The 13,601-nt window shown below is 34.1% G+C and overlaps 2 protein-coding genes across 3 annotated transcripts in view; one reads left to right on the forward strand and one right to left on the reverse strand.

Annotated features, from left to right (window-relative positions):
* Window positions 1-3,658, reverse strand: part of LOC148306108 (transmembrane protease serine 9-like) — a 30,072-nt gene extending 26,414 nt beyond the window's left edge. For both annotated transcript variants that reach the window (XM_088265629.1, XM_088265628.1), the window contains exons 1-2: window positions 3,590-3,658; window positions 994-1,033 (exon numbers count right to left, since the gene is read on the reverse strand). In XM_088265629.1, coding sequence (XP_088121755.1) covers window positions 994-1,033; window positions 3,590-3,629 — 80 coding nt within the window. In that variant the 5' untranslated portion in view covers window positions 3,630-3,658. The remainder of the gene's footprint in view (window positions 1-993; window positions 1,034-3,589) is intronic.
* A 3,311-nt stretch (window positions 3,659-6,969) lies between these two features.
* iav (transient receptor potential cation channel subfamily V iav) overlaps window positions 6,970-13,601 on the forward strand; it is a 34,611-nt gene continuing 27,979 nt past the window's right edge. Inside the window, exons 1-4 of the mRNA XM_088265627.1 lie at window positions 6,970-7,304; window positions 10,530-10,693; window positions 12,279-12,433; window positions 13,069-13,291. Coding sequence (XP_088121753.1) covers window positions 10,567-10,693; window positions 12,279-12,433; window positions 13,069-13,291 — 505 coding nt within the window. The 5' untranslated portion in view covers window positions 6,970-7,304; window positions 10,530-10,566. The remainder of the gene's footprint in view (window positions 7,305-10,529; window positions 10,694-12,278; window positions 12,434-13,068; window positions 13,292-13,601) is intronic.

The raw sequence follows: 13,601 nt of genomic DNA on the forward strand, positions 1-13,601 counted from the left end.
GTATCAGATCTGGGCATGCGGTGGGACAGCTTTCAATATAAGGGTTTGAAGAAGATATAGAAGATATTTTCAATATAAGGGTTTGAATAGATGCGCCCCATTGCAGGATTGCTTCAAATGGCGTGCAATCATTTTGTTTGCAATTTTAATTTTAGATTCTTCTGTTTTGATCAAGTGAAAATAATTTTTATTTTTAAATATTATTTATTATTCCTCAAACACTGGACTATTCACCCTACGGATGATATATCAATACATACATATACATACATACATACATATACATACAAATATAAGAGTTAGTCTGGTCAAATTATAAGCTTAATAATAATAAAACCCTTATCCGCACCCCAATGATGCATAGGGCACTACGTCATATAAACGCAGTGTTATCTTGATCGTTTACACATGAAGGAAAGGTGATCAGCCCTCCGCTTCAGGTACCAGTCCAGGGTAATATTGAATAAATATTACAGTGAAAAAATCACTCATATTTATTTTACCCCCCCTGGGAATCAAACCCGGATCCTCCAGAACGGTAGCCGAGCGTGCTGACCATTACACTACGGAGGCGGACAATAAGCTTAAATAATAAAAATGAAAATGGTATTTTCTTGCGTTTCTCATGTGTGTGATTATAATCCAGGATTCGGACCTCACATACTAATAAAAGAGTTTCTGCTCAATAAAAAGCTTCTTTTCATCCCACCAATAGATGTCTCTAGTGAAGTTCTAATGTTTCAAGAACAAGGTTTCTAAATTGGTTCATATATACAGAACTTCCAAGAATTTGAGTAGTGTGGTTGTCAATAATGGGTAGAATTGGTGAATGTTACACGTGTGTAAAGTGATCATTTAAACCAGCCTATGACGTTCGTCAGCCCCGTAAATGCCCAGACTTCCATATTCTTCCTCGTCTTTGATGAGATGTCAAAAAATAATATGATATATCAATGACTGCTTGAAACAGATTTAGTACGTTGTTTTAATTACCTTCTTTTATTATGTGTAGAGGCACCATTTGCAGCTTGTACTGGAAAAAATATTTAAAATTTCATTCAATTATACGAGTTTAATTATATAGGTTATTTGAACAAAGTTTATACACAAGTAAATAATAATAATAATAATAAAACCCTTATCCGCACCCTAATGGTGCATAGGGCACTGTGTCATATTAACGCAGTGTTATCTTAATCGTTTACACATGAAGGAAAGGTGATCAGGCCTCCGCTTCAGGTACCAGTCCATGGTAATATTGAATAAATATTACAGTGAAAAAATCACTTATATTCATTTTACCCCCCTTGGGAATCGAACCCGGGACCTCCAGAACGGTAGACGAGCGTGCTGACCATTACACTACGGAGGCGGACAGAGTAAATAGGCGGACAAGTAAATATGTACCTAAATTTTATGCACGTGTATACAAGGTTTATACACAAGAACATAGGTACTTAAAATTGATACCTTTTTTAATTTTACTAGGTTTTATACACAAGTATAAAGGTAAGTATGGCACCTAAAGTTTATACAAGGTTTATACACAAGTAAGTTAAGATACCTTAAGTTTATATAAAATATTTTCTTTATCTTGTCATAATAAAGGCATAAAGTTTAACAACCTTACGTATAAACCTTGTATAAACTTTAGGTACCTATGTATTTATTATTTTTTGACATCTCATCAAAGATGAAGAAGAATATGTAAGTCTGGGCATTTACGGGGCTGACGACCGTCATAGGCTGGTTTAAGTGATCACTTTGCACACGTGTTACATTCATCAATTCTACCCATTATTCACAATCACACTAGGTACTCAAATTCTTGGAAGTTCTATAAATATGAACCAATTTTGAAACATTGTTCTTGAATCACTAGAACTTAACTAGAGACATCTATTGGTGAGATGAAAAGAAGCCCAGACTTCCATATTCTCATTCATCTTTGATGATATCGCTCACTCCTTTCAAGAACGTCATAAATCAAAAAACTTGATTTTTCAGGAGAACGTTTTTAAAGTTCAAACATAAAATACAATTTATTAAAAATAAATATCAAGCCACTTATTTAACTTTTTACTGTGCAACAGATCTTTTGAGGTAAAACCTGAATATTTTTTCTCCATTCGAAAAATATTTAGCATATTTAAAAAAATAATTAAACAATACCTTTTCTTCAAAATGCAAAAATAACACTTTCTGCCCTGTAGCGGGTAAATATTAAGTTAAAAATATGCCGCTTTTGCTGGGATATAGTACATTTTCTGGGCATTACGAAAACATGCACAACTCAAAATTGACGATTTTTGATTTATGACGTTCTTGAAAGGAGTGAGCGATATGTCAAAAGATAATATGAAAATAACTCTTGTAATTGGAGATAATCCAGATTTTGTGTACAAGTATGGACACACTCAAAATGTTGTTATATAAAAGTTTATTCACAAGTAAAAGGTTTATTCAAATCCGTTTGACATTTTGATATTCAACACACTCGTAGTATACATAAAGTGACCATACGTCCCGTTTTGAACGGGACCGTCCCGTTTTTAGATAGTCTGTCCTGTTGTAAAGTTTCGGGACGTCGAAATGTCCCGTTTAAAAAAAAAGAGCAACATACGGTAAAATTAAAAAAAAGTGCAAAAAATCGACGATAGTTTGTAGTAAAACCGTTTCATATAACTTTAAAATTCTAGCTTGATTTCGGTGCATATGGCTACAGCAGGTGGCTGGTGAGTCATGTGCAAAGACTAACTAATTTACTCTTTATATACAAAAATAAAACAACACAATTTTTTCATATTTATATTATTTATTCGTCTTATTTTCTTTATCAACGTTCCTTTTCTTTTTATTAATACATAAAAATTATGAAAAAAATACGTGTTTTCTTGAATATACATACTATTACGTAAAAACTGGTAGATGTCCCGTTTTGAAGACAAAAATAAATGGTCAGTTTAAGTATACACACGCTTTGGGGGTTTAATTTTCTAATTCAGCACAAAACTTACCGGAAAACCTTAATGTCAAATGTCATAATGTCGCTATTTGAATAGAAAAGATCATGTTTATAGACAATCGACGATAAAGAGTGTTATTTAACGTTTATATACAAGTACAAGTTTATTCAAATTTGTTTGACATTTCACTCGCTCCTTTCAAGAACGTCATAAATCAAAAATCGTCAATTTTCAGTTGTGCATGCTTTCGGAATGCTCAGAAAATGTACTATATCCCAGCAAAAGAGGCATATTTTTAACTTAAGATTTACCCGCTACAGGGCAGAAAGTATTGTTTTTGCATTTTGAAGAAAATGTATTGTTTAATTATTTTTTCAAATAAACTAGTTATTTTTCAAATGGAGAAAAAACATTCAGGTTTTACATAAAAAGATCTGTTTGTTGCACAGTAAAAAGTTCAATAAATGGCTTGATATTTATTTTGAATACATTTTAGTATATTTTAAAACTTTAAAAACGTTCTCCTGAAAAACCGATGATTTATGACGTTCTTGGAAGGAGTGAGCGATTTAGACCTGCAAAATACTCGAAATGTTAATTTTCTAATTCAGCACAAAACTTACCGGAAAGCCATAATGTCACAATTTGTACAACAAAGTTCATGTTTATTAGATCACCGTCAGATTGACACTGTTGGGATTTTCACAAGACGAAACTTATCACCAAAATTTATGCGACCTTTCGGGGCAGCTTCGGACAACATTATCTTCAATTTCGTAATAAAAAATAGCGATCCAAATAAATAAAACAAGAGTGTTAATAGTTTTATAGTAAAACCTCGATATAACGGACAGCCATTAAAAGAACTTTATGTATTAATTTTAAATCAAACGCAGATTTTTTGAGTCTACTAAGTTGTATTTTATTAACAAAAACACATAAAAAAATTATATTGTGACAATTGTTTCGCCTTGTTAGGGCATTATCAAACGAATGTTAATAAAATACAACTTAGTAGACTCAAAAAATCTGTTTGATTTAAAATTAATACATAAATTAAAATGGAGTTCTACAAATTAAACGCCAAATCAATAAATTAAAAAAAATAATAATAAAATTTAAGAACTTCTAAAAAAATTCTGTCAACTGTAAAAATAATGAAAACGTCCTGTTATTATACGAAATATTTTGTGTGTGTTCAAATACTTGATCACAAATCTGGATTATCTCCAATTATAGGAGATGTCAAAAAATAATACGAAAATAGGTTTCACCTAAAAAGATCTGTTGCGCAGTAAAAAGTTCAATAAGTGGCTTGACATTTATTTTTAATACATTTCATTGTATTTTTAAAAATTAAACACTTGAATAATCCACTTTATCGAGTTTTATTTTTATTTACGACTAGTTTCGAAAAAGACAGATGTTTTCATCTTCTGGTACAAATTAAAACACAAATTAATTAAGTGTTTAATTAATTGATTATTGAGTGTTTTAATTTGTACCAGAAGATGAAAACATCTGTCGTTTTCGAAAATAGTAAATAAAAATAAAACTCGATAAAGTGGTACATTCAAGTGTTTAATTTTTAATAAAATAATCACGTCATTCCACAAAGTTAATGCCGAATCAATAAATAATATGTATTTTTAAATTTTTAAAACGATCTCCTGAAAAATCGAGTTTTTTTTATACATGCGAAGCAGATCCGCCTCCGTAGTGTAATGGTCAGCACGCTCGGCTACCGTTCTGGAGGTCCCGGGCTCGATTCCCAAGGGGGGTAAAATAAATATAAGTGATTTTTTCACTGTCATATTTATTCAATATTACCCTGGACTGGTACCTGAAGCAGAGGGCTGATCACCTTTCCTTCATGTGTAAACGATCAAGATAACACTGCGTTTATATGACGCAGTGCCCTATGCACCATTGGGGTGCGGATAAGGGTTTTATTATTAATATTATTATTTTATATATGACGTTGAAAGGAGTGAGCGATATGTTGCTGTTTTGACCCAAAAAAAAAATGCACCCCCTCCCCCCCAATTAGTCCGTTATATCGAGGTTTTACTGTATTATTATTATGCACTCAATACTATTGTCGTAGGAATCAAGCTGTGGTAGTGAAGATGAACCAAGAAACTCCAATAAAGCGTTTGAACAATTTGGTAACAAAAGAAATTATAACACTATGAAATAAATAAAAAATATCTCGAGATTCGAACCTCAAGGGCGTTTCAGTAATTCTGCAGATACAACTTTATTCGTTGGTCAATATTATATCGCTCACTCCTTTCAACAAGGTCATATATAAAAAATCGGCAATTTTTGTGCATGTTTTCAGGATGCCCAAAAAATGTACTTTATCCCAGCAAAAGTGGCATATTTTTAACTTAATATTTACCCGCTACAGGGCTGAAAGTCTTCTTTTTGCATTTTGTTTAATTCTTTTTTTAAATTTACTAAACATTTTTCAAATTGAGAAAAAACATTCAGGTTTTACCTAAAAAGATCTGTTGCACAGTAAAAAGTTCATTAGTTGGCTTGATATATATTTTTACAATGATTAAAGAAAACACTTCGTTTTTTACCACTTGAGTTTTATTATAGACTACATATTTCAGAAGTTAAACTTCCATCATTCAGGTCTGTATTATAATAGTTATTATACAGACCTGAATGATGGAAGTTTAACTTCTGAAACATGTAGTCTATAATAAAAAACTCAAGTGGTAAAAAACGAAGTGTTTTCTTTAATCATTGTAACATGTCTTACCACAAAGTTAATGCCGAAACAATAAATAAAAAATATATTTTTAATACATTTTATTATATTTTTAAACTTTAAAAACGATCTCCTGAAAAATCAAGTTTCTTTTATTTATGACGTTGTTGAAAGGAGTGAGCGATATATGTATGACTTTGCTGGTTGTTTTTTTCGTGAAAACAAGATAAACCTGTAATATACATATTATGGTGGAATATCATAAAACCGCTATAAGCGGTCGTTTGGGGACTCGTAGTTGACCGCTTCTCAAAATTCACAGCTAATAAGATATTTATTAATTAAAATAGCGCCATTTTTGTAAAATACTACCTCAAGGGCGCTTACACACTCATGAATAGGGTATCATCACTCGGGACGGATATGTAATTTAACATACTCAACCTATAAAGGATTGTATTATACTCGTGCAGTGTTTATAACAGCCGATATAATCAATATTTTCATTCATCATTTTCTTTTGTAAAATTCGCCTTCGTAAAAGCGTTGTTTTCGTAAGTCGGTAATGAATGACGTCACAGAAACGATGGACTTGTTTTAATATTGGTAACATTGCTATTTTTTTTTATCATTTACAAAAATAGTTCAATTTCATACTATTTCTGTGAGCCTGAGAGGCTCATTATTAGAAATAGGTATAAAATTGTGGTAGATTGGGTTCGAACCGAGAAACTCTGACTCAAGAGCCCGCGACACTAACCACGGGACCACAACCCGACACAAGTTTTCGTTGACAAATTCAAGAATAATGTTTCAAAATTGGTTCATATATATATAGAACTTCCAAGAATTTGAGTAGTGTGGCTGTCAATCAAGGGTAGAATTTGTGAATGTACACGTGTGTAAAGTGATCACTTAAACCAACCTAAGACGGTCATCAGCCCCGTAAATGCTTAGACTTCCATATTCTTCTTCATCTTTGATGAGATGTCAAAAAATAAGATGTAAATGACTCCTGTAATTGGAGATAAGCTAGATTTTGTGAACAAGTGTTTGGATACACTCAAAATGTTGTAAAAAAAGTTCTGTTTCAATTAATCTGTTCGATACTGTATAAATGCAGTGGTGAATATTACACCCTTGGAAACCACGCTTCAGCAGTGACGAAATTTGACGAGCAAATAAACACCAAATATCAATTCGGCACCATGGAGATTAATAAACATACTTTATTCTAGAAAACACTAGAAATATTGGGTTTGATTCACAACAGCGGACGTCTTCAACCATACCCGAGTTACGGAGTTCAACATAAAACTAAACATAAAAAATGACATAATTTCTCGTAATTAACATAATAGTAATAACATTCCCTTCAAATTTGAAGTCAGTCTACAATGTCGGTTGCGTTTGACGTTTGTTTTCCGGAAATGCGGTAAAATGGCGTCTCTTTTTTAAAATATTTGATTGCATTTATTTTTTCTGTGCTGTTTCTGAGCATTGCAAAGTTTAAATATTAAAAAATAATACGGATTTTGTGTATTTTATAAACTCACACCATCGTAGTAACAAATTGAAGAGGATAGTTCTTAATTATCATATTGTAATAAAAGGTAAGTGATGAGTAATTAGTGACACCTGGAATTTTCGCGAGAGCCATAAAACGAATTTTGTAATTTTTTTCTGTGACATACACGAAAGTTGCACGTTTCGCAATATGTTTTATTCGTTTGTTTTTTTGTTGATAAATGATAATAAACGTTATGCAGATAAAAAACGTTGTACCTAATTTTATTTTGAAGGAATTTCATCCGATTTTTATCGACGAAATATCGCTCAATCCTTTCAACAACGTCACATATAAAAAATCGTCAATTTTCAGTTATGCATGTTTTCGTAATGCCCAGTAAATGTACTGTATCCCAGCAAAAGCGGCATATTTTTAACATAACATTTTCCCGCTACAGGGCAGAAAGTGTTGTTTTCGCATTTTGAAGAAAAGGTATTGTTTAATTATTTTTTTGAATATGCTAAATATTTTTCAAATGGAGAAAAAACATTCAGGTTTTACCTAAAAAGATCTGTTGCACAGTAAAAAGTTCAATAAGTGGCTTGATATTTATTTTTAATACATTTTGTTATATTTTTAAACTTTAAAAACGATCTCCTGTAAAAATCAAGTTTTTGATATATGACGTTGTTAAAAGGAGTGAGCGATATATCTAAGGAGCGTTATTTGAAAAAAAATAAAAATAAAACTTCACCCAAATAAGGAAAGTTCTGGTAACATTGGTTTCACCGATTTTATATATGGTTTTTCTTGTTTTCAATATTGACATAGCCTTATAAAAATTTCAAAAAAATTATGTTTAATTATTTTATTTATTTCCATAATTAAACATAAGCAAATACAAATAATAAATTACTTATAATAATAATAATAAATAATAAAACCCTTACCGCACCCCAATGGTGCATAGGGCACTGCTTCATATAAACGCAGCGTTATCTCGATCGATTACACATGAAGAAAAGGTGATCAGCCCTCCACTTCAGGTACCAGTCCAGTGTAATATTGAATAAATATTAGAGTGAAATAATCACTTATATTTATTAAACCCCCCTGGGAATCGAACCCGGGACCTCCAGAACGGTAGCCGAGCATGCTGACCATTATCTCTCTCTTATTATACATAAGCACAAATAACAAATTACTTATTTTATGTATAGTATTAATTTTAAATCAAACATAGATTTTTTAAGGTCTACCAAGTTGTATTTTATTAACAAAAACAAATACAAAATGAATATTGTGACAATTGTTCATTTTTGTTTTGAGGAAGACCGAGAAAAACATGGCACGATCAGGTATGCCAAATACTTGAAAGTGGTCAGGTTAGGAGTCGTAACAATCGGCGGGTATGTATGAGGAGATGCATGAACGTGGAAGAGGCGAAGAATGTTTGCAAGGGCAGAGTGGTGTGGCGCTCTATTCTCTCTGCCTAACCCTGCGGGGAAGCGGCGTGATGGTTAGTTAGTTATTATTTCTAAACTAGTCTAAATTATGGTGTTCGCAAACATCGTGTGAAACTTTACGAAAATATAAATGATAGCCAGAAAATACCAACTGTCAAATTATCGAGAAATACAAATGCGTTTTATTGCACAATATATATTATATTTAAATTCAAGAGCCGGCTATAAATACGGGCATTAAACCTAGAAACCTGTTTACAAAATTTTTGGATTATAATACCTAAAAATGACAACTACAAAAAATCAGAAATCAAAAAATGGAATACGAAAAAATCATAAACTCGAAAACTCAAAAATGAATAACTTCTCAACTGAAATATTCCAAAACCTAAAAATGGAACACTCGAAAGTTCGAGAAAATAACTAAAGAGTTATTTTTTATAATTACTGATTACAAAAAAAAAATTCTCAAGGGCACTTACATGCTACTGTAGTATTTTGCATACTTAAATACAAACTTTTAAAATATTGTGCTAAAAGATAACTAAAAATATAGAAATAAAGAAAGAAATACGAAAAAGCTCGAATACTCAAAAATAAAGAAAACTCCCCCACTGAAATATTCCAAAACGTAAAAATCGAACACTCGAAGTTCAGAAAAAATACTTTACAGATTTTTTTTATCATAACAAGATGGCGACGACGCCAGTACTCTGGATTTTATTATTACCAAACTAACTATATAAATTGATTTTTGATTTTGTCCGCCTCCGTAGTGTCATGGTCAGCACGCTCGGCTTCCGTTCTGGAGGTCCCGGGTTCGATTCCCAGGGGGGTCAATAAATATAAGTGATTATTCACTCTAATATTTATTCCATATTACCCTGGACTGGTACCTGAAGCAGAGGGCTGATCACTTTTCCTTCATGTGTTAACGATCAATACAACACTGCGTTTGTATGATGCAGTGCCCTATGCACCATTGGGGTGCCAATTAGGGTTTGAATGAAACTATATAAATTAGTTAGTCTGTGTAACTTACTATCACGCCGCTTCTCCGCAGGGGTAGGTAAAGAGAATAGACGCCACACCAGTCTGTCTTTACAAAGAATCTCTCCCGTTCCACATTCATGCATCTCCTCATTCATACCCTGGATGTATTACACAAATCGCTCACTCCTTTCAAGAACGTCATAAATCAAAAAACTTGATTTTTCAGGAGAACGTTTTTAAAGTTTAAAAATATAACACAATGTATTAAAAATTTATTATTAGATTAAAACCAATATTTTTAGCTTTTCCACTTTTTTATTTGACCAGCGACCGGGTTTCGTCGTTACCGACATTATCAGACTGGACCAGTCTGATGATGTCGGTAACGACGAAACCCGGTCGCTGGTCAAATAAAAAAGTGGAAAAGCTAAAAATATTGGTTTTAATCTAATAATAAATTAAAAATGCAATTCCATCACGAAGTGTCAGTGGATAATATAAATCTATTAAAAAATGTATTAAAAATAAATATCAAGCCACTTATTGAACTTTTTACTTTGCAACAGATCTTTTTAGATAAAACCTGAATGTTATTTCTCCATTTGAAAAATATTTAGTATATTTCAAAAAATAATTAAACAATACCTTTTCTTCAAAATGCAAAAACAACACTTTCTTCCCTGTAGCGGGTAAATATTAAGTTAAAAATATGCCACTTTTGCTGGGATAAAGTACATTTTCTGGGCATTCCGAAAACATGAACAAGTGAAAATTGACGAATTTTTATTTATGACGTTCTTGAAAGGAGTGAGCAAAATGTATTTAGCCGTATCTCTTATTGTTGTGTTATGGTCTGCCCTGGTTGCCAGGGCGAAATGGGCGGGGCGTGACGGCGCATGGCGCGGCATGGGCTGCGGGCCGTGCAAGGGGGCCAGCGCCGTGCAGGCGGACGGTTCCGTACTGGACCGCGTCATCAGCCAGGCCTCTAACGAGGACCAGTGCCTGCTCTACAGGTTGGCCAACTACAAGAAGGGTGAGTAGAGTGTTGGAAAACTCAAAGCGAATGTGGCCACATTCGTTAAACTTAACGATATTTTCAATGATCATATATCTTCTGCTCTGGTCTCCATCCTGTGGATTGGTCTGCTGCAACAGATAGCATCTCCTTCGCCATTCTAGTCTATTTTCCGAAACCCTCTTCAGCTTTCATACGTTGAGGAGCCCATGTCTTCGTATAAGTTGCTTAAGTATTAGCGGCGTGGGTGTCCTCTGGCATTTATTCCCTTGATCGTCCCCTCTATTATTATGTGCAGGAAACCCTCCTGTCACATATGACCGATCCATTTGGCGAGTCTCTTGGAGATAGTCGCGAGTAGGTGCCTTCTTTCTTCGATTAATCGTAGTACCTCGTTGGAGATGTGGTCTCTCCAGGATGTTCCGAGCATTCTTCTATAGCAGTGCTCCGCAACCTTTTCCCACCTACGACACACCAAAATACTTCCTAGAATTTCGTGGCACAACAAAAGCTAAAATATATACGGAAAAAATATAGACCATTGAGAAAACTACTTTGTTATAATAATTATTATTTCTTACATTTCAAAAAATAGACAAACCATTAAAATTAATTTGTCATTGTGTATATCGTAGTCGTACAGGAGAAAGTGACCAACTACCAAAATGTAAAATGTTCAGGAGGGCCATTTAAGTTACTATTGCTTGGCAAGAAAATAAACACCAATGCAGTTAGTCATTTTTAACTAGTCAATATATTATACTTCCAAGTTTAAAAACCTTTGGGATTTTTCCAGGCAATATTAAGCTAGTAAGATATCAAATAATCAATGTTCACGTTTTTGTAAAACAATGCACTTGGTCATTTTCTCCTGTATGACTACGATATACATAATGAATAATTATAAAATGTCAAATACATTGATTTAATCGCGGCACACCTGTATCCGGCTCGCGGCACACCGGTTGCGGAGCACTGTTCTATAAGTCCACATCTCGAACTCATTCAGCCTATTTTTATATTTTTCAGATAGGCACCATGTGTCGCAGTAATATATATCCGTACCTATATAATTGGATGAATTGTATTGAGTGGCAATCATTTTATACGCTTGTGTAATGTTCCCTATTCTGCCTTAATAGGCATTGGGTAATTTTTTTTAACAAAACATGGTTTACAATTGGACTACTCATATATGCAAGTTCCAGAATTTAATGCAATATGAATGTTCAATAATTTGATCATCCATATTGCATTAAATTCTGGAACTTGTATATATGAGAAGTCCACTTACAAACTGCGTTATGTTTTAAAAAGTTAGCAAATGGGTTCAATCTCTTATTACATGATCTCTTCAACCTAAAGAATGTTACTATAACTACTAAAAGAATAAAAGATTTCAATCGTCTTATTTACTCATCATATTTTTTACGAATGTTTAGTAACACCGTCACTTGTAGGATAGTTTAGTAATCTAGAGTTAGCTCGGTGGTATGATAATACCATATTCTTGTTATCATTGTGGACAATTTGTGATTGCGAGTGAGTGATGAGTGATAAGGAGAGTGTTATTAATATGTATTTTTCCAATTTACCGTTCCAGGCGGGGAGTTGATTGAGGCTTACAATATGGGGGGACAGGCCGAGGTGGAGAAGCTGATAAGGGAACAGTTTGGGATCCTGATGTACGCGGAGGGGAAGGGGCAGATCATCAACAGGGCCGAGTACTTGAGGTGGAAATTTAGGGACCACAAACAGGTATACTAACTAACTAGCCAACTAAGTAACTAGCTAGCTAGCCAACTACCCAACTAGCTAACTAACTAGCTAACTAACTAGCTAACTAACTAGCTAGCTAACTAGCTAGGTAACTAGCCAACTCAACTATCTACCTACCCACTAGATTATCCCCCCTGTTCCTAACACAGTCTGCCTCCGTAGTGTAATGGTCAGCACGCTCGGCTACCGTTCTGTAGGTCCCGGGTTCGATTCCCAGGGGGGTTCAAATAAATATAAGTGATTTTCCACTGTAATATTTATTCAATATTACCCTGGACTGGTACCTGAAGCGGAGGGCTGATCACCTTTCCTTCATGTGTAAAAACGATCAAGATAACACTGCGTTATATGACGCAGTGCCCTATGCACCATTTGGGTGCGGATAAGGGTTTATTACTATTTTTATTATTTTGTTCCCAACACATTTAAATAAACACATATTTATTTAGTAAGAAGAAACAAAAACCCACTTAATGATCTATAAATCTTCTACATAATAAGCAATGCAAATAATAAATACTATTTCAATCTAATAAAAAAAATTAAGACCTTCCGGTGGACTCACCTGTCTCTACACTATTCCCGACTCTCGCACGCTGTCTGTGTCTGCGCAGGTGGTGCTGCCGATTGAGGCCTCGCTGTCGCGGCACGACCCGCTGTCGCGCTGGCACGACCACCCGGCCTGCTGGCAGATGCGGCACCGCGGCGCGCTCGGGGAGTCGCTGCTGCACGTGCTCATCATCTGCGACACGCGCGTGCACACGCGTCTCGCGCGCACGCTGCTCAAGTGCTTCCCGCGCCTCGCCCTGGACGTGGTCGAGGGTGAGGAGTACCTGGGTAATCATATAACATTTGTTTGGGAATTATACAGCTTGTACCTAAAAAAATATGAAAATTAGATAGATTGACAATTATAAAAGCCAATGTTATGAATACTGCTGTATGTATATTAAGAGAGAAAGTGAAGAGAGGGTGGGTGTGTGTGAGGATGGGAATAAAAGGGTAAGGGTATGCTACAAAATGCGGGAAGGAAAATTAGAGTAGAGGATATAACATTATAGTTGCCTCCGAGGATCCATAGATCTTGTAAGACGGAAGAAGAAGATTAAAATATGGATGTATATAATTATCTATCCGCCTCCGTAGT

The sequence above is a fragment of the Brachycentrus maculatus genome, unplaced genomic scaffold (assembly GCF_059751285.1).
Source record: "Brachycentrus maculatus isolate JH-2025_06_01 unplaced genomic scaffold, ASM5975128v1 h1tg000253l, whole genome shotgun sequence".
Lineage (NCBI taxonomy): Eukaryota > Metazoa > Arthropoda > Insecta > Trichoptera > Brachycentridae > Brachycentrus > Brachycentrus maculatus.